The 26,924-nt window shown below is 34.4% G+C and overlaps 1 protein-coding gene across 1 annotated transcript; it reads right to left on the bottom strand.

Moving 5' to 3' along the window:
* Positions 1-23,075, bottom strand: CCZ1 (CCZ1 homolog, vacuolar protein trafficking and biogenesis associated). The gene is made up of 12 exons (XM_051972348.1): positions 22,819-23,075; positions 21,384-21,481; positions 21,201-21,294; positions 20,609-20,686; positions 19,562-19,609; positions 18,698-18,781; positions 17,300-17,475; positions 13,398-13,479; positions 11,397-11,458; positions 3,659-3,817; positions 3,188-3,315; positions 1-348 (listed from the first exon to the last, which is right to left on the bottom strand). The coding sequence occupies exons 1-12, from the start codon at positions 22,912-22,914 to the stop codon at positions 293-295; spliced, it is 1,161 nt and encodes a 386-aa protein (XP_051828308.1). The 5' UTR covers positions 22,915-23,075; the 3' UTR covers positions 1-292.
* Positions 23,076-26,924: the final 3,849 nt, after the last annotated feature.

The following is a 26,924-nucleotide window of genomic DNA, read 5'->3' as shown; positions in this document are numbered from 1 at the left end:
TTTTTTTTTTTAGCAATTTATTCATTTTATTTTCCAGTAAAATAGTCACATAATATCAGAGAAATGGAATGGCATAGATGTAGCAGACTTGCTTTTTATTAATTCCACTTAATTATTTAAAATCTAAAAATTTTACAATCAAGAGTTACAGAATCGATAGAAATTTTATTCTTACAAAGCAAGTATTGCTTTACTATTGTCATTAATCCAGTCAATAATATGACTAATAGCCAGTAATGTTAAACAAAATTTTTATGAATTTTTAGACATATTAAATAAGCTGTTTTGTTGGTCAATCCAAGAAGAATATGTTGTTGAATTGTGTTGCACAAAGTTTCTTTACTTCTTCTGCAAAAACAACAGAAAACACTGAGAAAAGCAGATGTCCTTGTTGCCTCTGCCCCCAAAGATTACTGTGAGAATCACCCTTGACCCAAGCTTCCAATAATCTAAGAAGCCTCTTTAATAAGCATGCTAGATGCTAGGGACAGAATGTGGGGCTGTCGGCAGGAAAACTCAACTCAAATCCTGCCTCAGAAAGGACCAGGTGACATTGGGCAAGTCTCTTCACTTCCACTGGCACTTGGCTGCCTTATCTATAAAAGGAAAGGCTCATACCTCTTTTCTTGCTCTAAACTATGGCCCTGGGAATCAAGCTATCTTTAGGCTGACAGAGCTTGAAAACTTCTATCAGCACCAGTAAATAATTTACACCTCTGGTGGGAACTGGTCTTAAAAAATTTCCACAAAACAAAATGAGCAATTCCTGAAAATCTGATCTTTGAATACATATTAACTGCATTCATCAAAATAATAAGGGTTCTAAGAGCCTCTGATTAGTCCGGGATTTTAAAGTTCTTTGAAATCATTCATTATACTAAATCAATTCAAAAATCTTGAGTGACCAGTAGCTTATCTCATACCACAGGACACACCATCTCCATGCTACTACATCCCCAGAAGTCGCCCAAGATACATGCAGGTTAGTCACTTGACTTGGTTTATGCATTAAGTAAGCCCTGGAAGAAGGGTGGAATGGAGGGAACCTTGGCTCCAAGTCCAACAACCCTCTGGCTTTGCCACGTTGCCTCTTATGATCCTTACAGATTACCAAAGCTTTTTGTTTTCATTTGTCCCTAACAAATAAAATGTCTGGCAGGGGGAAAGGAAAGAAAATAAGCATTAGTACAGGACCCAGTCCATGTCAGGCACTGTGCTAGCGCTTTACAAAGATCTCCTTTGCTCCCCCAACAATCCTGCAGAGTAGGTACTGTTATTTTGCCAACTTTACAGTGGTGAAAATGGAGGCAAACATAGATTAATGACTTGCCCAAGATCACACAGATAGTACATGTCTCAGATTGGTTTGAACTCAAGTGTCTTCCTCATTTCAGGCCCAATGCTCTATTCTGAACCACCTGGCTGTCTCAGCATCCCTGGCAAAAACAGATATGAAACTTAGCTTTCTATACTTTTCTATAACTTCTATAATAGAAGAAGTATACAAAAATCTAAAGTTTAGATTTCTCATGGCTCTCTGCAAACCTATTTACATTACATGGCAGTAATGTATGAATGAAGGCAACATGCTACCTAGGGAACTAGTTACTAACTTTTATTCAAACTCATCAGTATACCCAGAATACAGTCACCAGAGGTATGGCAATATCAGTCACACTATTATGCAGTTAGATAATGCCATCACTTTCAACTGTTAGTTTATACTTAGAAGATGGTCAGAACTGTTTCTGTATGTATGTGACAGATTTATGTCATACAAATTATAAGATCCTATAAAAGGCAAGAGAATAAAATTCATTGCTTTAAATGTTACTTATTTTTCTTCTTCCAGAAAAAATAGCATTTCCACAGACTATACCAAACAATGTTTTCATTTAGGGTAAAAGAACTTAATAGAATTATTAAAACAATTTACTTTTCAAGTATTTTTACAATATAGAACCCTTTAAGTAGAGAGGTAAACTTTAATGAGGAAGTTATTTTCCATAAAGTTATGAATGAAACAAACCCCTGATTATCCATGATTTCATTCAACTTATTTTACTCAGAAACTACATTAAGTCCAAATATCTGGGTTCAAGGGCCAGCTCTGACTTATTAGCTAGGTGACTGAGAAAACATGCCTCAAAGTCACCTGGAAAATAAAGATAATAATTAATTGTGCTGTCTGAGCCTCACAACAACCTTTGCAAAGCAGGGATTACAGAAAATCTTCATTTTCTAGATGAGGAAGCTAAGCCTCAGCAATATTAAGTCACTAGCCTGTCCTAACTATCTCAGAAAAGTAGCATCTGAATCCAAGTCTGACCAAAAGCGTTTCCAACTCTATCTCCTGTACCACAAAACACAAGAAGTATTTCAAATAGTTTGAAGAACTAGCATATGAAAGAGGAACTGGACTTCTACGTTGCTCCGGAGTGTGGCAGGGCCAGCAAGGGAAAAAACAGGAGACAAATTTAGGCTCATCATGAAGAGTGAGGTATGGACCATAGAAGTTGCCTCCTGAAATACTGCAGTGTTCAAGCAGAGGCCATAGGGGATATTGCTGCACTGGCTGGGATGCTGAACCAGAGAGCAGACCTCTGGGGTACCTTGCAACTCCAATCAGATCCTAGGATTCAAAGCAACTTCCTTAGTGAACCCTACTTAAGATTTTAGGTGACCTAGACTACATTTTTTGGCATCTGATAACAGACTTCTGATCAGGTTTCATTCTACTTTGTGGCCCTTAAAGGATTTTCAAAATGACTTTTTTTCCCTTTTGCCTGAAAGCTTCAGATAAGCAGACTTATCTTCCCCACTTCTATTTACAGGCTTTTTCTGACTTGTAGTTTCTCCCTTAGGGAATGGCAATGTCAGCCACTAGAATAGGGATGTTGCTGACATGCTACATTATGATGAATTTGTTATTTCCTCTACATTTATGCCTGCATGTGTCCTGTTTTCCCAACTAGACTATAAGCCTCCTGACAGATAATTTTGTTGACAATTTCACAGGATGCTATGAGGATAAGTAAAATATATGCAAAAATGCTTGGTAAATGATAAAGCATTACATAAGTATAAGAAATCATTACCATATTTTTCTTAATAATGATGCACTGAAAATCCAATTTGGTGGCCTCAATAACATTAACATGTTACTCAAATACCAATGAATACTTACCATTGACCTCAATCAGGTTTGCATTTTTTTGATTCAAAATAACATATAGTTCCCGCTGATCCGATTTTTTCCCAACAACCCAATAGTCACTCATTGCCTTCACAATGATTTCCTCATCCTCATCCATTCTGTAAAACAAATTTCATTATGAACTTTATAGATATATTTATTAAGTATTAAAATGTAGCTGCATTTTATAAAAAGTCAGAAAATTAAAAATCAACACAGAGAATTTTAATATCCTTCAGGGTGTTAAATATGAAATGAACAGTTGTAGGAAAAAGTTGCCATAAGCTACTGATAGGCTTTTTACAATGGAGAGAATTCTGAACATGCTGTTTGGGGAGATGATTACAAAGTGATTATACAAAATGAATGCTATGCAGAAAACTCTGTACTCTCCCTGCATTTTAAAGGATTATTCTTCTTTGTACTAAGGCATCCACTCTGAAATAAAGTTATGAAAATTACCTCGTAAAATCACTGTTGATATCACCTAGAATCTTCATAAGGTCAGGATGAACAGATGTAAGTGATATGCTAGGCGTTTTCCTCATGTGAATTGTACTTTTCTCTGCTAAATTCATATGATTGAAGTAGATAAATTTAAACTGCGGTTCCTTTTCAGATCTGTGAAAATGTTAACAAAATAATCAGTAAAATATTTTTTAAAGCATTCAGTTTTTCAATCTATGTAAATATATTCTCTTAAGAATCTCAAGAGCTATAGCTAAAAATTACATTTTCATTTTCCAACTGTCAATAGAAACCTGGGTCTTCAAAAGTATTAGTCTCAAGGGTCAAATATGGATGCTATTATAATTACCACATTCTAGCAGTTTATGATAAAGCAGTATGTTTTGCAAATAGTAGTTTAACAAATATCTATTGTCTGACAGATATAAACTACATTAATGTTAACATTTCAGTTCAGATGACATTCATTAATACAAAAAGACATATCTATATCTATATCTCTGCATGGTGCAGAATTCCATATAATTGAATTTTCAAAAAAAAAAAAAGCTTTGAAAAAAGTTCCTTTACAAACAAACAAAAAAAAATCTTTCCAATATGTTAAATCTAAAATGTATTACATACTTTCCTGACTTCTAAAATAGAATATCCTGACTATAATTTAGCCTCAGGTCCTTATTATAGACATTATGCTAGTATCATGATGCACTCAGTTTATTGTTTGCCCCTATGTTAAATTGTCCTACACTTCTATGCATGTCTATTGTTAGGGATGTTAATCTGTATCTCTGCCCTCAAGGTGCCTAAAATATACTGGAAGGAGAAGATATGAAATGGACACAGAGAAGTATGAAACAATCTAGGAAGGAATGATGAGGTCAAAGAAGAAATTCAGATGGGGTCCTAGAATATTCAGGGAGGTAGTCACTTTAACAGAATGGGAATGGTGATGGCAATCAGAGAAGGCTAATTTTGTACTTTATTATACAAGCCCTAATCAGAAGCTTTCCTCCTTGTGTACTGGTTTTTGGTGGAGTTTCTTTTAAGTAAGCAAGATGTCACCAAATATTCTCTCTTCTGTTAAACAGTAAATATATGCTGAAATGAACGGGGTAAATACTCATTTTATTGGTTAGGCGCTATTATTTGGTACTTCTAGTATGAATAAAACACATTGATCAAGTGCTGATCTAAAGCCCAGTAGTGAAGAGAGAGGGTTGTCTGATAGTGAAGTCATCAAAGGATGCCTTTCATTGATCTATACCTTGATTTCCAAAAATTCATTTCTTTAGAGAAAGAAGAAAGAAAAATAAATTGGGTCATCTAACACAAATTTTCTATCCAGACTCTTCCCCCCATGACCCTTCAATTCAGATATCAAAGATCTGTCTATCATTGCTACTTCTTAATTCCACATGAATCTACTTCATGTTAGCATCATCAATTAATCACATAGGCATATAAATTTTTTTAAATTTTTAAACAACTGATAAAAGGAACAAGTCTTCACCAAAAAATAATTCTCTTTTTAATAATCCTCTTTCATTTTCTGCTTTTCAATATCCCTATCTTTTCCAATTTAATGATGAATTTGGCTAACTCAATTCAAAAATTTAAGTGTATTGTTATAGTATCATACCAAGAAGGAAGATTAATGAGATACGGTACCAGATCTCACATATTTGCTACTGGGAACACAAAACTGATTAAAAATGTTAGAAATTAAGTGCACAAGACGGATATTACTGAGTCATTTTTAGTCATATCCAACTATTTGTGAACCTATTTGGGGGTTTTCTTGGCAAAGTTACTAAAGCGATTTGCCATTTCCTTTTCCAGCTTATTTCACAGATGAGGAAACTGAGGAAAACAGGGTTAAGTGACTTGCACAGGATTACATGGCTAGTGAGTATCTGAGGTCAGATCTGAATTCAAGAAATTGAGTCTTCCTGATTCCAGAACTGGAACTGAGATTCACTGTGCCACCTATCTGATAGGACAGGTACAAAGTACTATTTGAAGCCCCAAGGAAAAAAGCTTCCTGGAGGACATATGAGTTAAGTCTCGGTTAGCCCTAAAAGGACATCTACAAATTCAGCAGTCAGTTGGGATAAAGACATTTAAGGGATAAGGAGGAGTTGTGAGCAAAGGCAGAGAGGCAAGAAAGAATGTTCAGGGCAAAGGCAAGTATAGATTTCATAATCCAGTTGGCTGGCAAAGGGATGTGTGGAAAAGTTAGATATCTAAGTTAGAAAGGTAGAATGGCATCAGATTGTACACACTCTTAGAGTAAGGGAATGGAATTTGAATTTTACTGAATAAGTAATAAGAGTTCTGAAGAAGTGAATGACAATGTTTGCATAAAGTAGATAAATGCCAGCAGTGTGAAAAGCAGGAGAAAAGAGTAAATACTATTCTAATAGCTTACTTGGTGCTTGGCCTAAAGAGGCCTAAAGATCGTGTACCTGAATGTGGGGGGTTGTGGAATTATGGCTTATAAATATCTGACTTGAATGCTTATTTTATATACCTATACACCTGGGATCATGTAAAAATTTCTTGAACAAAAAGGGATTGTGAGTTGAAGAAGTTTACGAAGCCCTCATCTGAGGTACAGCCATAGCTATTCATAGAAGAAGTATGCTGCAGAAGGAGGTTTTGGTGTCTAGGCTGAATTACTTGTGTAGCTGCAGTGTTAAAAGTATTGTCAACATGAATGCTAAAGTCTCTCAGGATGGCAAGGGATGGAGATTATACAATAATAATTTAGGTGCTACAATCACCAGGGAACTTGGGAGTGACTTGGGAGGTTGGTTTAGGACCATAAAAAGAATGGAGAAAAAATAGTGGATTTCAGAAATAAAAAAGTTATTAAGAGAAAGTGAAAGAGAAATGGTTTGGAAACAGCAATGGGGAGGAAGCTAATTCCTTATTGACCTGACAAAAACCAGCCAACGAAAGGCAGTGGAATACAGTGGGGAAATTTCTGGGATTCGAACTAGAGGACTTGAATTTTAATCATGGTTCTGCCATGACTGACTATAATACTGGGTATGTTGATCCATCCAGGTCTCAATTTTATCATTTTTACAATGAGAGATGTGGACATTGGGCTAGATGGTTTCTATGATCCTATGAAACAGAGCACGTTTATGATACCTGAAAAAGTCAGGGAAAGACTTAGCTTCAATTAAAGTTAATACAAGCAAAGATACATCTAACCAGCAACAGAACTAAGACTGATTGAAACTTTTTATAGTAAAGGTATCAGGAGCTACCTCTTTAATGAAACAAACTATATCTAAGCATTAAACTTTTAAAAACCTTGTTTTCTAGAAATAATTAGAATGGCAAATTATATTTACATCCCATAAACATGAGTATTAACTACAAATTTACTACATTATGATACAGTCTGTGTCTGCATGCACATATAGCTTAAAACTTCCCTAAGACTTTACATCCCTTTAGAATTCCATAGCTAGAGAATTCCTTCCTTCTTAGTCATTCGATCACTATATCAATACAGCAGGCTTATCAGCTAGTCCAACCAAAGTGGCTTATTCCATTCTCAGTTTTATTAGTTTTCTCAGAAACCATGTGTTAGAAGTCCCCTGCATTAAACATTAAGATATAATGCATAAATTTCTTCAACTTTACTCTGCAATATTTTTGAAAAGCAGTTAGTGATTCAGTGTATAAGTACTATTTCATATATCTTAGGTATAACTTAAAAGTAAAGTTTACCAATATTCTGGTGATCAGAAACACATTAATAAAATTATCTTTTTTTAAAAGCTCAAATATTTATTATTATTGTTGAATTTCATCAATTAATAGTCTAGATATTTTCCATTATACTGAGGAGTATCTGAAAAGAAAATGAAGCTGACTTCTAGGACAGTTAAGAATATTAGATCTAAAAAAAATGACATGAAGATCCTGTTTCAAATTTTATACTTAAATTAAAATATCAGGCAAACCTGTTGTTTGTTGTAATTGATTGCCTAGTCCATTCACTTGCAACATTATAAATCCAAATGCATGGCCTCATATATTAGGCTGGAAGCATTAGACAGATATACCACAGGGACCCTGGAAAATAATTTTTCTTTAAAAGATCCGAGTCCTTTTCCAAGAAAAAATGAAACCTTATAAGTTACTGACAAAATATAGGATAGATTAAGAGGAATCTTTCAGGCAATCATAAAAACAACAAATAATTTAAGTAATATGGTGAGTAGGTTAAAAACCTTATAAAATACAATTGCACTGGTTCAATTTTTTTTCTATAATAAAGCCAAGTAGTTGTGCCTTCAATTAGAGACTTTTCTCTTGTGAAATGAACACAATTTTTTTTGTTATGATGTTTTAAAAAACACATGTAATATATGTATAATAACATTAAACATAACTCCACATTTGTATGACACATTATTGTAATGGGAAATATGAAATTATTTTAAATGTCTGGTTAATATATTTTAGCATGGAAAGGCTTAATTTTCCTATGCAACTAATATAGAAATAAAGTTTCCACTGAATTTGTAAAAAATATGTTTCTTATGCCTGGTTATTAATTTATTTGGATGTTTTTATAATAGGAAAGATACTTTTTTCTCTGAATCTGTTAGTTGCTCTGAGAAATTAGGAGATAAGTCAAAGTGAATATAAACTTAAATGCATGTTTAAGTTTACATTATTTTTCTCCTTGATATATTGTACAGTAGAGATGACAACAGACAGCAAATACACACAAGGACTATTTTGTCCATCTCTTCCACTTTAATCAGTTTCTTTAAATAAATGATTAACTGTGGCCCAGTAATGTACTTTCTCTAACTTTAGAAATCAGAAACCAAAAATAATGTTTTAGAATTTAGCTAGATTAATTGCAAGATTAAGAGTCAAACACATATAAAATTATGGAAAACTGACTGCAATTCTTTAGTCACATATAGTCCCCAAACATTTTCTATGGTTACCAGTTCAATACTCTCAGAACAGAGAAAAAGCTATTTGCTAAAATAAGGATGCTACTAGTTACACCCTTAATGATTTGGTCTAAGCCTAATAAAGATCAGAAGCAATCAATGCCAATTATACTATTAAACCCCTGATTTTCCTGAAGCAATATTACCAGAGTTAGGTACACTGACATCTCATATGAATAAATTCTTCAAACCTTTCTGCCAACTTTAAAAAGAAGCCTTGTCCCCAGAGGAAGCTCCAATCTCTTCAGCCCTGAATTACTGGTGGCAGTGGTTGAGGAGAAGGCAAGGGGGCTTCTGATACAACTGAGGAAAGGGCAGCACTCTGGGCTTTCAAGGCCTGGTCACCTAGAAATGGGGAGGCACTGATTCAGGAGCAGCTCATGAGACATCTACATCACAGAAGGAGCTGTCCTGACAGAGGCATGAATCCAACCCTCTTTACCAACCAGTGTGTTCTAGAAGGGTTGGACAACCAATAGAAGTGAGATGTGGAATAAATTCACATTCTAGAATAAAACCTTTACCTCTGGATTATTTTCTCTCCTGGAAATGAAAAAAATATGTCACTGGAATGTATCCCTTACATGAACAGGGATATTATTATATAACTAGGTAACTTCTAAACCTTGAACATCCTTGCAATAGCACCATCTTTGAAGTTAAAGCTTATACAGGCTTGATGCAATTAACAATTCTGCTGTATCTGGAGTTGAAATCAACACTATCTAAAGGCTTCTTTCTGCCTCAAATTAACCAAGATATAGTGCCAAATAATAATGATGCAGTGTTTGTTTGTATAACTCAAACTGGTTTAAAGGCCAACTCTTAATCCACTGTGTGACACAGCCTCTAAGAATAAGCTTAACTAAATTTGGAAGGCTGACATCCAGGTGATGCCTTTTTTTTTTTTTTTTTTTTTTTTTGATAAGAGCAATTTATGAAGCTATCTGTGAAGATGAAGAATTTGTATTGCATTGGTGGAAGGATAATACCAATTATAATGATTTAAATTATATTCTCAAGCATTAAAGCAATTTATTGATAAACTGCCCTTTTTTTGAAGGGATAGTAGAGGCCTGGGAAAATAAGATGGCCAAGAGAAGAAGAAAAATCAATATGATGATATACTGTGGGGAAAGCCTTTCTTATAAATACCTTGATGTAGGATTGTAGAGGGAGAAGGATCTTTCCTATAGCTAATCATTTTTCTCTTCAGTTAGGTGATATTTATAACTCAATAATAACACTTTTACATACTCTAAGCCACATCAAAATCAGTTTAATTTAGTAAAAATCTAAAATTTATAATGGAATTTTGAGTTCTGAACATATCTTCCCATAACACACTTCTATAAGGCTTTGAGGTCTGCTAAGAATTATCTTCTCAACAATTCTCTGAAGAGAGTATGACAAAAATTATCACTATCCCCATTTTTAGAGTTAAATTAACCAACATTTATTTAGCTGGGGATACCAAGATAAAATGAAATAGTTCCTACTCTCAAGGATTTTCATCTTGTTATGGAAGAAGATGTGCATTCAATTTAGGAAAGATGACATGAACAGCAGTCATGTGTGACAGCAGAATCTAAAATCAATGCTACTGACTCCAAGTTCTTGGTACAGAGGAAAAAATATTAGATCTTGAGTGTGAGGCCCCAGGGTTCAAATTCAGGCTCTTTCATTTAGTATTTTATATCACTTAACTTCTTCTGGCCTCATATCCTCAATTGTAAAATCGGGTTATGTGGACTGGATGGCATGAGAAATCTCTTTCACTCTAATAATATCTAATCCTTTCAATCATTTCTCAAGACTTGATAGAACCTGTTCTTTCCTTTCAGAAAAAGAAAATAAGTAACAGAATGGTTGTAATTAGAGCTGTCCATGAAAGCTTGCTTATGTAACTCATGTGTATGGAGTAGAGTGCTATATTAATAGAAATATAGAAGTTTATAATGGAATACGGTAATATTTTCCTATTAAAGCAGTATGGCATAATGAATAGCATGATGGACTTAGCACCAGTATAGACCTGAATTAAAATCCACCTCTGATCCGATGCTTACTAGCTGTGTGACCATTAATTCATCTCATCTTCACTTTTCTCATCTGTAAAGTGGATATAATAAAACATAATATACAAGAAGCACTCTGTACACTTAAAAGGGCTAAATATTTTAGTTTTAAAAAAAATTAACATAACTGCCACTGAAAATGCACTGAAAGTTCTATCTTTTCCATTTCTCTACAACTCTGTGAATAGGAGTGGAAAATTTTTTCCCCACTTCCAAGCAATATGGGGGAAAAGGCGTTTCCCTAACTGGATTTACTCAATAAAAAACCTTGGTTACATGAATGAATGATGACATTTCTTCTGTGACTAGTATTCTACTTTTGTCATAGACATACTTCAACTAGGTTCTAAAGGCCTATATAACACACTAAAATAAAATATCTATAACTTTATGTCAGTAAGATAACATACCTATGATAAAATAAAAATCTCATATCCAAAAGTTACATTATCTTCTTATAATCAAAAAACATCAATAAATCTTTTTATGGATTTGGAAACCAATACAATTTCTCTAAATTGTATAATTTCCTCATATTAAGAAATCAACTTGGATATTCCTTATATAAAAATAATTCATTTGATTCTGCTCCTGATTTTATTTTAAAATATGACTTAAAACTAATAAGAAACCCAAAGAGTATATCAAAGGACAAATTACCTTCCATAATGCTGAAGATTTCCTGGCATTTCTGCTCGGATTGGTGAATCCCTTCCTGCCAACTATAAACAAGTCAAAAGTTGGGAAATGACTTACAAATGAGCTTTTTCCCCCGCTTTCAAAGCTATGAAAAAAGAACATTTACATGTGCTAGTTTGTTTCAGTTTACAGTTCTCTAGAAAATGCATGCTTTAAGATTAAACCAAGAAGTAAAAAAATAGAAACAAGACAACAGGCCTCATTGATTTTTAATATGATCACAATATGGTTACTACATTGTCCAACAAACTAGACTCTGGCTCTTCTGCAAACAACACTGCTCCTTCCTCAGGCCTCTTGCCTCTGATGCTCTTTGCCCCTTCTTCCTCCCACCCCAAAGTCCTGCTCTCCCTTCCAAATCCCAATTTATGATCTGAATGACTGTGGACAGCACTCCAGGCCTTAGTTTCCTTATTACAAAATGGGAGGATTATGGAAAGTCTCTGAAGTTTGTTCTAGCTCTAAACCTCTGATAATTGGGTCACATTTTCTAAAAAGCCTTCCCTCATTCCTTCCTTTGCTTGTTAATATTCTCTTCTTGCTTAAATTACCTTGTGTGGCATCCCTAGTACAGCATAAGCTCCTTCAGGGCAGAGTTTTTTTTCTTTATAGGCCCAGGGCCTATCTTAGTGACTTGCACAACATAATAAGCACTTTAAAATATTTCTTAATGTATTTCATTCTGTTCTATAATTCAAATCCTAATTTACTCATTTATGAATAAAAATAAGCAGTAATTAAAGTCATAAGATTATATACTTCCAGAAGCAACATGAGTAAAAAGAACATTAGATTTGGAATGAAGAGACCTGAGTTTAAAACCTAATTCTGGAAAACAAACAAACAAACAAAAAAACCCTGCTTTTGTAAATACCTGTACGACTTTGGGCACAAGTTACTTCTCTTTTCTGGGCCTCAGTTTTCTTCTCTGTAAAATGAAAAGACTGTACTTGATTGACTCTGAGGTTCCTTTGAGCTCTAGATCTTCTACCCTATAAGACTATGATAAGCTGGAAGAAATCCAGAAGAAATCTATTCCAACACTTTCATTTTACAGATGTGGAAAATGAGGCCGAATGATGTTAAGGAACTTGACCAAAGTCACAGGTTATAAATCTAGCAGAATCAGGATTTGATTTCAGGACCTGGCCAAAAACAATGTCTCTGGCACCTGGAGATTACAAATGAGCTTTCTCACATAAGGAAAGCAATGCAATTATTAGCAAACTGAACACCTTCTAAATGATTTATATAGGATGAAGAGTGTATTAAGTGATAATGCTCAAGGAAACACCTGTTTTCATTTATTTTTATGGATGTATAAAGGAGTAAAAAGTAAAAAGCTTGGAAATTATTCAAGTAGAGTGTTAAACCTCTCTAAGTTTACTTCTACTGGCTCATGCTGACATAAACTCTACTTTTTAAGTTCGTGATCTTAAGAAAAAAAGACAATCAAAATAGAAGCTTTAGAGAGAGCACAAAATACCAAATACAATCAAATTAATGTTTAGTGTCTTACCTAAATCTTTTTTTTTCTTTTACTTTTAACATTTAGAATATATGTCATGCTACCCTTATGTTTATGACTGCACATATGGAAGTAAAATAGTAAAAACCTGAGCAGGCAATACCACAACACCAATAAATTGCTTAGTCATTTACAAGACAGAACCAATATTTAAGGAAGGGAAATTATGGAATTATCCTCTAAATTGATGAAAATGTTAGTAATCTTTAAGAGTCACTAAAGAGCTATAACAAATTCACTATTAGCATTAGAGCCAATACACAAATTCTTTTTACAAGATACTATTATTATCATATCTTTTTGACATTAATTTTTGCCAGGGGCGTGGCAAATACGATAACTATCTCATGTTACTAAATTATCAAATGGCCAACACTATAAGAAAAAATGGGATAATACCCCAAAAGCAGCACAATATATTTTGGTACTCATACCTCAGGCTCAATGTGTCTTGGAAATAGCGAAGTGGTAAGATATTTGTATAAAATTCTCATGTCATCTTGTTCTAATCCACTCCTGAAATTATTAGGCAGAAAAAGAAGTTACAACTTTGAAAGCATCCATTTATCTTTATGCCATCTTGATCACAAAAGTTTTATCCATTTTTCTGTCATACCTCATTAACAAAAAATTCTCCCTGATAACTGAGAGATCACAAGATCATAGTCCAAAGAGAAAAAAGCAAATTGAATCTATCTTATATCTCCATGTTAAAGACACCTAGATTATTCTTGCCTTGCACGTAATTTAAATAAAGGAAAGTTCAAAACAATTTAATCTTATGCCTATTTGTTGATGTGACTATACTATACTACATGTAGTATCTTTCATAAAACTTTGTCAGTTGTAATACAGAGTTTTATTTCAGGTGGTTGAAAAGATAGACATTTAGTTTGAAAGATGAGTGGGTACTAAAATCAAATTCCTGGTTTTCAACATAACCCTAATTTAAAGCTCGTAGGGAAAGGAAAATCTATTTAATATTAACATTTCTCAGTTTCTAGAAGTGAAAAAGCTAAAAAGCCAAAAAAAAAAAAAAAAAAGTCAAGTAATAAGAGAAGAATAGAACAGAGAATCAAGGTGAAAAGACACACTGAGAAAAAAATGCTGCTTCCACACTAACACCAGCGTTGGCAACAATCTATATATATGGACAGATTGAATCTTTAGTCCAAGTAAATGGAAAGGAACTATTTTTGCTTTAAGATGGGAAAAAAGAGGAAAATGCAAGTCCTTCTTTCAGTTTCTTCCATAAAGTATCAATAAGTAAAAATTGGAAAGTAAGACTACTAGTGGAGTTAGAGCACTAAAAAATTCTGATAAAACTACACAACAGAACACCAATATGGAAATGGCTGTTAGATCTTAAAAATCCCAACACTGCTTATTTGAACAAAAACAAGGTATTCAAGGAAAGGCAGTTAAACTGAGGTTTTGCAGAAAGATAAATTGCAGATTATGTGTTAAAAAAATAAATAGGCTGATTCTGCCTTTGGGGAATGTCTTCACAAAGAAGCACCAGTCTTGACCACTGATTAAAGAAAAAACAGCAACCAAATACCTAAATGCAAACCCAACACTGAAAGGCTGAAATGATTCTGCTTCATATCAATGAATCATATACAATAGGATCCAGTTCATTTTTAGTTTGACCAAAATAAACATAATAATAAATAATATAAATATGATATAAAAATAATAAAAAGTCCTTCACTGGCTTAAAATTACATGCATGTTAAGAGTAAAATGTTATCTATTTGAATATATAGGGGATATACAGTACAGGAGATACTGTTTGTTTTACATGGCATTTTGTGCAGTTTTTTAGTTAAATGTTGTACTAATTTCTTCTCATCTTTTCTATGCTGATACAGAAAGACCCCAAATAATGTTTAACTTATTTAAAAAAAAAAAAGTACCTCTAAAGCAATTAAAAAAAAAAAACACTCCAAATCCAAATGCAACTAGAGTTAGCAACTGAAATACTTCCCATCATGTCTTTATTTTATTCGAGATACAATCTTATTATAATATTTGCTAAATTACTTAAAAATAAAAGCATTGTTTTATATCAGTGAATAAGTTATTAATTGTTATCAGGACTAATTGCTCCTATGCTTTAATACTTTTTTTGCCATGAGACATACCATAAAGTTTTTTTTAACAAGACCACACAATTTGTTTAAATATGTAAAACATTAAAAAGAATATTTAAAATTTTTAAACTCTAATAAATAACATATACCTGTTAAATTCTCATCAGAAAAGAGGAAAAAAATCCCAGAAGAAAAATCAAATGATATCACTTTTCACTACATCAATACACAGCATTAATTTAAGGATTATAATTTTCCAGAAGAATAGGACAAATAAAAAACCTAAATACCATGGTGTAGAAAATACAAAAAAAAATCTTCATAGTTCATGAATAAAGAATAAAGCACTGATGAATCAAATTCACTTATCACCACCACTTAAAAAAAAAAAATCCTACCCATGTTTAAAACTCTAAAGTTAAGGGAGGTTAAAATTCTTAAACTCAGTAACAAACAAATTTTGCAAGCAACCAGAAGACTTTCAAATAGGTAAGAAAATCAGTTCACATAACCTAGAATGACTTTTCAGTCATGAAAAAGTGGAAGAAAAAATGGAATAGGACATTCCAAAACATAAAATGAGTCAAGAAACAATTCTAAATAACCTCTCAAAAAGCTGAGCACTAGTAGTCATTGCTGAAAAAGATGAGCTTGCAACAAAAGAGAGATAAGAAACAAAGCTATAAAAACAAAAGAAAAATACTACAAGATTAGAATATTTAACTTGCAGAAATTCTACATAACAAGAAAGATAAATAGGTACAATTAAAGAAAAGATGAATAAAAAGTTCTCATTTTCATAAATTACTGCATAAAATAAAGAGAAAATGAATTCTGGGATAAAACAACAAAGAAGGATCATCATTGGGACAAAAAAGGACTTAACAGACTAAAGATTTATAGAGAACTTAAAATAATGTGAAGAAAGAAAGAAGGCAGAATTGAATTAATATTCCATGGATTAGATCCAATGACTCCCTTTAAGCAAATCAGTAATCTTTTTGGGGAAGGGTAACACAGTAGTATAAATTGCATGCATATGGAGATGGAGCAACACAGATGGGAATTGGAAGCTCATTTCCAACAAGTCTAAAGATAAACTGTGCTTGTGCTTTCCATAGGATTGCATCTCAACTCATGAGAGGGACTGTCTAAGAATCCCAATGAGTGGTCAGCATGGAGAGTAATGGTGGACATAGAAAATGAGAGACAGGATAACCCGATATTAAGAATAGAGTGAGGTAAGATAAGAGTAGAGTTAAGATAACTTGGGACCCTCATAAACTGAGAAAGAACGCCTATCACTGCATGACATGTTTTCCATCTGACATAATTTCTTTTGTGAAATATTTCTGAGTATGAGGCATAGCAGAAAGAAGGCAGGAAAGGATAAGATCAACAACTGCAATAACACAGAAATGGGTTAAAGCTTAGTATGAAATGTGTTCCAGAAAATACCCTCATGAGAAAAGGAGAATAGAATCCAGAATAGATGACAATGAGAAAAAAAAAAATGAGGATGACAAAATAAAGGAAAACTTCTTGGACACAGGCAATATTAAACAATTTGCTTAAAAAGTTGGAGGGTGGAAAAAGAAGATTCTAAATTACACACTCAGCTGGATGAGAAGAGAGGATTAAAAGAGGAGACACATAGGACAAAAAACAATGATCTTTGATTGAAAAATCAGATCTGGGTTCAAAATCAATCTTTGACATTTACTACCTATGTGACTTTGGGAAATCATTTAACCTTCCTGGAACTCAATTTCTTCAACTATAAAATCAATGGATTAAATTGGGATGATCCCAAGGTTTCTTTCAGGTCTAGATCAATGAGTAAGAAAAAAATGGGTAAGAAAAAAATAATTATATAAAAAGAGAAATTACAAATTTAAGTAAATTCAAGGAACTTGAGATAGAACAGGTAAACAATGGTAGTGAGAGGGAAAGCCTGTAGGAATAAACCAGCACCTACAAAGAGTAAGTAAAAAGCAATTACAGGGGCATAATACTGAATTAAAAGAGGTCTAACATAAAAACTGATACAAAATAAATGAATGGCAGCAACTTGTCATAATGTTAGCATGCCTGAGCTAAAACAATTCACCAAAATGAAAATGAATAGCAGGGGAAAAAATCTCACAACTTTATGTGCATTAAAAAAATACATCCAGACAAAATGAAAACAAAAAAATTTTTAAGCTGTTTTTAAGTTCTAAGACTTGGAGAATACCTACCAGATGAGTTGATCATTATAGAGAAAGGCAGTATATTTAACTATATTCAAGCTTTCTTCCATCTTATTAATAAAGGACTGGATTTTCAAGTAAGTCATTTTATCCAATGGGAAAAAGCTAATTCCACCAAAAATGTCAAGTAGGTCACATGACTGTAAATGCAGAGTTTGCAAATACTGTGGGGAAAATATAAAGTAAAAAAAAAAAAGCTTATTAATATTAAACAAAATTTCTAATAACAAAACTATCAAAACAAAAAAAAGTTGTAAATAGTCATTATTTCTATGTTTTATGTTAAAGATAAACTTTTGGAACTAAGAAGGACAAAATAAGGTATTGTTAGCAAAACAAAGGAGCTACATTACAATTAAGAAGTGTATCTTAGAATATTAATTTTGTCATAAAACACTGTTTAAATCCAGATCTTCCAGTAAGTCAGTGATTTTAAGTTACTACATGGAGTGCGGTTCAGATTTTATAATATGCACCTTACCTTATATGTGATCTATATTCACATTTTACTCTCATGATTTAATATATGGTTTGTTTTCTTTAAAAGCATCAAATTCCTTAAATTAGTGTTTCCTCAAAATGAGGTCTTCTTTTAAAGATTCAAACCCTATCTTTTTCAATAGCTAAAAGGCACCACCTTATACTGTAAAAGATTGGATTAGATTAAGTTAAAAGAGGATAGTCTGAAAATTATCATTAAGAAAATGAAGATGAATACCAAATATAAGGATATTTCTATAGTTAATCTTCAAATTGTGGATTATATGAAGTATGTTATGACAGAATATCCCAAAACAAAAGAAACCTCTCAAAAAGTATTTTGGGGAGGAAAACAACTGAGAGCAATCACTTTAAAACTACCACAAACTGAATTTTGAACAGAGGATGGATATATGCAAAAAATATCAATGAACATGATATTTAAATCACTTGGCACAACAGAACTATTAACTATACTTCGTTCTTACAATATTGTAAATGTTCAAAGTTCCCACTTTGATTAAGCAAAGATATATGTTTATTAAATGGAATCAACACATAAAAAAAGAAATTAAATTGTATCAAAGTCACAGAAAATTTCAGTGAGTTAAAAGACCTTCTGTTTAAAGATAAGTGAACTAGATCAGACTTGGATGATACCTATAGATCTGATTTCCTAATATGCATGATTCTCTGACATTTGATGGAATAATGAAAACAATATCAAATTAGACCTAAAGAATTTTCGTATTTGATCCATACCATAACATGTGCTAGCACAGCATCTGATTATCTGAATATTTAAGTTGTCTATTATTAAGATGAAAAGTAATTTTGTCTTGAATAAATATCTATACACCTAGACTTTAATGAAAAAAAATTGTAAACAAAAGTCACAAAACTTACCCGATGGAAAAATTTTTCTAATCTTTCTTTTAAAACTTTGACACCTCCATCTTCCATGGCTTTCAGAAAGGTACCATTAAAAAGCTAATGGTTTAAAAGACAGAAATATTATCAGTTTCTTCAATATTAAGTTCTTTCATTGCCCTTTAATAACCTTGTCCTTCTTAAGGACTCATTCTGCTATCCCTTTTAATTATGAGAGAGAGTGAATTAGAAATTAACCAAAAGACTGAAATTGTTGCCTTTTTTTAACTTTTAAAAAAGTTACTCAAGCAATAAAGCCATTCAGAGTTATTTCTAATTATGGGCAAAAATTATCAATCACCTCCATCAATATCACTTTAAAAATAAAACTTTTAATCTTATTACAAAAACAAAAACTGTAACGATAATTCTCAGAAATTGAAATCCTCTCCCTTCTTAGACAGATAATGCACAAAAGATCTTTGACCTTTACATTTATTTTTGTTAAAGGAACTAGGTAGTATATTGCAAAGAATCTTGGAGTTGAAATCAATTAATACTTGAGTCCTGCTTCATTCACCAACTCTGTGATCCTGGGCAAATTACTACCATTCTAAGTCAGTTTCATCATCTGTAAAATGGGGCTAATAATAGCATCTACCTCCTATGGTTGTTGAAAGGATCAAAAGAGATAATATGTAAAGTGGTTTACAAATCTTAAAAGTGCTATACAAATGCTAGCTACTAGCTACTGTTGCTCTCAGAAGAAAGTGGGTAGTTACTTTCTTTTTTAACAATATCTACCACCGAAAAGGGAACTAATAACTTTCTCCAAGTTCTAAATATGTTTAAATACTTAACTTGTTTTTTTTAAGTTTAAGTTTAAATGTTTAAACTTACCTTGTACATGCTATAGCACTGTTGTAGTACAGAGCTGTACACTTTGTCCTACAATTTAAAAAAACAACAACCAAAAAACCCAGAATAAATCTCAAGTTGAAAACATAAGAAAAACATAATTTCTCTTACTGACTTTTTGGTCCAGCATTTAAATTCTTATAAACTTAGTCTCAAGATAGCTAAACATAGAAAATAAAGGATATATTCTTTCAAATCCATAGAGTGATCTCTTAGGATTCCTTCAAATTGTATTATTCTGTGACACCTTTAGTTATGAAAGCTGCTTCAGAAAGTTATTTTTTCAGTTCCACAAATATCAAATGTCTACTACAAACAAGGAGCTATGTTCAAGACTGAAAGTATAGCAAAGACTTTTTTTTTTTAGGTATGCTTTTAACTAGTAGTGTAAGGAAAACTAAACTTGAGGTCAGAGGATTTAGATAGGAATACAAGTTCAATTCAATTACCAGCTATCTTATCTTTAGCAAGTCACAGCTTCTCTGAGCCTCAGTTTCTTCTTCTGTAAAACATGGATAATACTACTTATAGCAAAAGGTAGTATTATATAGAAGACAAGGAGCTGACAAGGAAGCCTGAAAGACCTGAGTTCATATCCCTATGCTGGGTAACCCTATACAAGTCACTTAGTCTTTTGGTACTCACTCTAAGCAACCCTAAGAGTATAAATGACAGAGAACGTTCTATATGCATTGGCAGCAGGAATGTTCTCACCTGGAATCTCCATGTATCAGTGAAATCACAGGTTCAGATGCTACCCTATCCTAATTACTTATAGTACTTATTTCCCAGGATTGGTGAGAGAATAAAATGATGAAACATATGTACCATTCTTTATAACTCTAAGAAATTATATAAGGATGAACTATTATTATGTATATTATAAGACATTTTAATATGTACTAAGAAACATATAAGAATGACCTACTTAAATTTTTGACCTAATAATTCTTATAATTAAATATGTATTTTTATAATAATGATAATTTTTAAGGTATTATAAAAATTGAATTAAAAAGTTACAATTACCAATAACTCTTCCTCCTGATATTCAACAATTGGTTTTCCATCTTTACTGTGCTTCTCAATCATGGGATTCCGTACAACCTATATCATTTGAGAAAAAATTAAATTATATAATGCATATTTATTTTTAGTTCTATTGTAATTCCCATACTTTAGTTTTTTGATTTGCCAAACATACTGCCATCTTCAAACCCTTTATGATTTATCAAAATAGGTAGTGACAAATATTTTCATTAGAAGTTTGCTTGATATTTTGAAGTCACATTCAACTTTATTATTAATTCTATGATAACAGCTAGGCTTTTAATAATATTTTACTCTATAAATGCTATCTGCAGGCATAACCCAAAGTAGGTTGCATTATATAATCATCTCACAATAACAGCATTAACACATTACAAATAAATTCTACCATAAAGGTGTGAAATTCTCTTTTAATGTTATTTAGTTGACAATATAGTCATAACACTTGCCATTAAATGATGCCTGTAAAGTTGTATCCACTTAACATCTTGCATTTAAAGAACCAATCATCAACATTAAGTGGAATAGGATTCAAAATATTTTAGAAAGATATACAATGCATATTAAGTACCATGACCATCCAGAAATTTTCTTCTGGTTCATTGAAGAATTGCCTATTCTTCTGTGTGTGTAAGGATTTTGCAGGTTTTGATGGACTAAACGTCCTAGAAAGGATAAAAAAAAAAAAATTGGCAGCAATTCTCTAAAACAGTCTTAAGAAATCAATAAGCTATGCAATATTATAAAGTATTACCTTGTGAACTGCACAATAGCTTCACATAATCCAACATTTCTAATTTTTTCATTCTTTTCCACTTCATTCGGATGATAAAACAGAATCTTCTTTTCTTCCTAAAAATTAAAAACAGACCTCACTGATATAAAAAAGGTTTGATTCTGAAAAAGTAAAGCCAAACATCAACTTTTCATCTCTTCTTTCAAATTAAAACACAGCCAAAGGCCCCATTAGCAATAATTTTCCTCTCGACATATACATAAAGGAAGTAGCTATCACAAGCCTATATTGAATTTACAATTATCAAACTGTCATACAATTTCCCTTAAAAGCACCAACTCTGAATTTTCTCCAACTCAATTTTAAGAGGCTGTGTGACTTAATAAATTGAGACTTGGATTCAAATACACCTAAATATATTCCACATCCTCACTGTGCTAGGCTGGAAGAGATCCAGGGAACACCTGATTTGGTGGAGAGAATTTCGTCTACCAATGAAAACACCAGATCCAGTCGATTTTCCTGGATTAAATTTATACCACCTACTTTTCTAAGAATTGGTAGTAGAAAATGTAAGAGAACAGATTTGTGAGCATGTAAAAAGTTGGGAGCTTTTTAAAAGTTTATGATTAACTACCCACAGAATTAAAAGTAATGCTAAAAAGAAGCTACTTAAAAGCAAAACAGAACAAAAAAAAAATTCCTGGAAATAAAGTTTGGGGGGAAAAAAAACTTTTAGAAGCCAGTATTTTAAGCCCTTCTCCCCCAAATCCAATCATCTCATGTTTGGCATAAAGCTCCCATACAGTTTAATCCCCCAAAAAGATGAAAGATAGGCGCTCAGACAAAACCCAGAGTCGATCCAAAGAATCTCCACAGATTACAAGCTTTGAGGAGATAATAAAATATTTTTTGAGTTGTAGAGAAAGGTGAAGGTACTGTAAAATCAGGTTAGTATTTGGGGGAGGGGAAATAAAAAGGAGGGGAAACAGGAGGAAGGAAGGGAAAGAAAAGACAAGGGGAAGGGGAGGGGATGTTTTTGTTTTTTGTTTTTGTTACCAAGAGCTGTCACAAGGCTCCCTCACAGAAGTCCACCTAGTCCTAACCCACCGGTTTTTACTGCCATAAACCCTTTTGGCGATCCTTGGAAATAACTGAAGGAAATGCTCAAAGTAAAGGTTAGGGAAAATAAAGATGTCATTTTCCCCTATTCAAGCTCACGTCCCTTCAAGTCTACCCGCGGATCCCGTGGAGGAGAAGACTTCAGATTAAGAACCGTTTGCCCTTGCCGGCCTCTCGCCCTGTCCCTCAAAGCTCTCCCAAGAAGAATGAGCAGGTACGCTGGCAGAAACCCCCACACACTCACACACTCCACTCCAAGCCATCCTCTCCACCTTCTCTGCCGGGAGACTGACAAGACAGGACAGAACACCCCCTTCTAATCCCAAGCTACCTCTCCTTCTCGGGGACCGAAGCGGGGATTGTAAATGAAGAAACTCAGCAGTGCCGGGGGGAACTGCTTCTCCTGAGCCGCCCCCGCCGTAGCCATCCCCGGGCCTCCGGAGCGAGGCGGGGAGGCAACAGCCTCCGACCCTCCGGCGACCTCAAGCGACTCCGAGCTTTACAGAAAAAGTGGGACTCTCCTTCTCCTCTTCTTCCTCCTGGTCCTCCTGGTTCTCCCCCTCCTCCTCCTCCTCCTCTTCCTCAAGCCAGGCGCCTCCGGCCGGGACAGTTCCGCTTTACTCAGGCAGCAGTTCCGGAAAAAGTCTTGGATGTCCCGGAAATACTTTTCGTTCGTCCAATCTATCTATGAAGCCGCCGCTGCCCTTTTTCCGCCCTTCTTTTGCAGTTTCTGAATTCCCTCTTCTGCCTACCTCCAAGAAGTGAGACTACGTAGGATTAGAATTAGAGTTGAAAGAAATTTTAGAAATCTTGGAATTCCCCCCACCCCTCCCATCCCATTTTGCAGATGAGCAAACTGAAGCCTTTCTATACGTTGGAGCCCCTAAATCCCAGGCAGTCATGAGATATAGGACTAGCGATGGACGGGACTTCGGAAGCCTCTGAGGCCAAACCCCTTTATTTCACAGATAAGAAAACCGAGGCTGGCACAGTGAATAGAGCAGCGGCCTTGAGTTCAAATTCGACCTCAGATATTTGCCACGGCCTAGCTGTGGGATCCCAGGCAAATCACTTAATCTCAATTGCCTCGCAAAAAATGAAAAGAAAGAAAGAAAACTGAGGCCAAAGGAAAGTGAAATGCCGCTGATCAAGGCTGCAGAGGGGAAAGAAACAGAGATGAGATTGGCTCCTGGGTCCAGTCAGTGCTTCTTCCCCTCATCCCCTGTTGCCTTAGACTTCCCAAGTTAATTAATAGGTTGAACCCTCGTTCCTATCTCTAATGGTATCCTGCCACCACTGCCGCCACCTCTCACCCTTGAGTGACGAGGCAATCTGTAACAGAAGACCTCGTCTACCTTACCTCACAGCTCGATTCAATTCAATAAATATTTATTATGCACCTACCAGGTGTCAGAAACTGCTGAATCAGGCTTGCCCTCGAGGAGCTTGCAATCTAATGGAGACAGCATGCAAACAAATATACCCTGTACTCTAAGCAAACTATACACAGGAGGAATAGCTAATTAAAAGAAGGAAAGCTTTGGAATTACTTGGCGTTGGGGAGGTTTCCTGTAGGAAGAGGAATTTCATTGGGACTTACAGGAAACCATGGAGGACACTAGTGGCAGGGGAGAAGGGAGAGCACTCCAGGCCTCGGGACAGCTAGAGAGCATGCAGGAGATAAGAAATGCAATGTTAATGGGACAGCTCAGAGGCTGGATCAAAGGTAAGTGTTGGGACATTAAGGTGTGAAAACTGAAAAGGAGAAGGGGACTGGGTTATTCAAGGCTATGAATGCCAAAGAAAGAGTTTGTTTTTGCTCCTGGAAGTGATAGAAAACCAATGGATTTTATTGGGGTTGAGGATGGTGTGCATGTGTGTGAGATGATGGGACTAGAGGTTTAGGAAAATTACTTTTTAATTTAGTGGAGGATGGATTGGAGTGGGAAAAATCTTGAGTGAGACCCACCAGCAAGCTATCAAAGTTATCAAGGCCTGATTTTGGGGTTCAGGGGGACCCCTGCATATTGACACTGGAGACTTCCAAAAAAAGAGGCAAAGTGTTATTATAATTGTAATGCTAATTAAAGACAGCTAAATTCCAAGAGAGGATAGCAAAGGGCGAGCAAGTAAATTTTTTAAGAAAACTGATAAATGTGAAGCTGGGGAATTCAAAACAAAGAACAGAGCAGAATAAATTGTTATGCCACAGTTCTCTTTAGCCGTCCTGACTCAGTTTCCCTGCACTAGTTTCCCTTGTCTCAGTTTCTTTAACTGTTCTGTGTCAATCCCCTGAGTTGTAAAACCCCCCTCTGGTCCATTACTGAGGACAATTACTCTAAGCTCATAAATTGTTAGCCCAAGCAAGATAAACAAGAGAGTAGACCTCCTGACTCTTTTCTGTCCTCAAGAATTTACAATATCCCTTTAAAATATTCCAAGATATTTCACTGATATCTTTATCTCTATGTATTCAGACATCCTGTCTCTGGGTTTTTGGGGGTTTATGGCCTCTTCCATCCTGACAGTTTTCCCGCGCTTCTCACCCCTTCCTTTGTTCAGAGAAAAGGTATTTAAGAAGTTGGGGTTCTTTCATTCATGGCTGGAGGCTGGAGGCTGTATGCTGTATGCTGGACGCTGGATTCTTTGGGATGACAGTCCCTGGGACCAACATGGATTCCTTGGTTCCAGTATATCTTTATCTCTGTCTGACTGGATAATTTGAGACGAGAGTCCTGTTCAGTCAATCTTAGTCTCCCATTAATAAAATGTTAAAAACTCTCTAAAGTCTCTCCTGCCTCAGTTTCTCTGGCATTACAAAATGACATAATAGAATTGGGATTCATACTGTTGGTGGAAAGTTTGGAAATACGTGCTAAAAACAACAATCCTTTTTTTTTCTTTCATGAAACTAAGAAGTGCTCATTGTTTGGGTCCAGGTGCAAAATAGCAGCCCAGACTTTTGGATGACAAACCAGACATCCTTGAACAATAACTTAGTGGAATAAAGCTATCAAGTCCAACTCCCTTCCTTTTTCTCATATTCTCCAAGGCTGTTTTCATATTACTCTTAATAGCTACATTCCTAAGGTGACTACATCATTTCCAAGTTTTATTTGCCTATGGCTTTCTTGAAAAGTATTGGGCTCTCTACTGTTGTTGAAGTTTCTACTACATCATTCCCAAGGTTTACATCACATCAAGGTGATAGGGACCAGTACTGGCGTGATGGCAGAGTCCCAGGAGAGAAGGAAGCATATTCAGGATATGCTGCAAAGTTAAACTGGCAGGATCAAGTATGACTCCTATGTTGTGATTCTGAAGAACTAGGAGAATGATGTCCTTTACAACAAAGTTTTTTAAACTGTGGGTCACATAACTGAATGTGAGGGTTGTGAAAAAATTTGAAAATAGTAAAAAAAAAAAAATCAAAATCAAATACGTAACGAGTCTGAGATGTTTCTGGCAGTGAGAAACTTCACTGCACTTGGTTCTGAACACATAATATATCTACTCTGCATTGTGGAAGCACAAATGCTGCCGGAACCACCTCTGCTCAAATTCAAGATAGGGTCATGTAAAAATTTCTTGGGTGAAAAGAGGTCATGAGTGGAAAAAGTTTTAGGAATCCCTGTTCTACAGTATTAGAACAGGGAGGAGGAGGAAAGGGTTTTGGGGGAAAGAAAATGAGTTCTGCTTTGGACACAGTGAGTATAAGATATCTAGTAGATATATATTTCAAGATGTCTTAAAGGCATACAAGATTAGAGATCAGCTGCTAAGTGAAGTGAGTAGAACCAGGAGAACATTGTACACAGCAACAAAATTTTGTGATGATCAACTGTGATGAACCTGATTCTGGCCCAGTCCAATAGATTTATGATGGAAAGAGCCATCTGTCTTTTTTTTTTTTAAATAACTTTTTATTGACAGAACCCATGCCAGGGTAATTTTTTACGGCATTATCCCTTGCACTCACTTCTGTTCCGATTTTTCCCCTCCCTCCCTCCACCCCCTCCCCCAGATGGCAAGCAGTCCTTTACATGTTGAATAGATTACAGTATATCCTGGATACAATATATGTGTGCAGAACCGAACAGTTTTCTTGTTGCACAGGGAGAATTGGATTCAGAAGGTATGAATAATCTGGGAAGAAAAACAAAAATGCAAGCAGTTTATATTCATTTCCCAGTGTTCTTTCTTTGGGTGTAGCTGAAGAGCCATCTGTCTTGAGAGTTAGTATTATAGGGACTAAATGTGGATCACAACAAGTATTTTTACCTCTTTGTTATTGTTTGCTTGCTTGTTTTTGCTTTCTCATTTTTTTCCTTTTTGATTTTTCTTGTGCAACATGATAAAGATGGAAATATGTTTAGAAGAATTGCACATGTTTAACTTATATTGGATTACTTGCAGTTTAGGGAAGAGGCAAGGTGG

Source organism: Antechinus flavipes, chromosome 1, assembly GCF_016432865.1.
Source record: "Antechinus flavipes isolate AdamAnt ecotype Samford, QLD, Australia chromosome 1, AdamAnt_v2, whole genome shotgun sequence".
In the NCBI taxonomy this organism is placed as follows: Eukaryota; Metazoa; Chordata; class Mammalia; order Dasyuromorphia; family Dasyuridae; genus Antechinus; species Antechinus flavipes.
The sequence above is the reverse complement of the archived record's forward strand: the minus strand, read 5'-3'. Positions and strand labels throughout refer to the sequence as shown.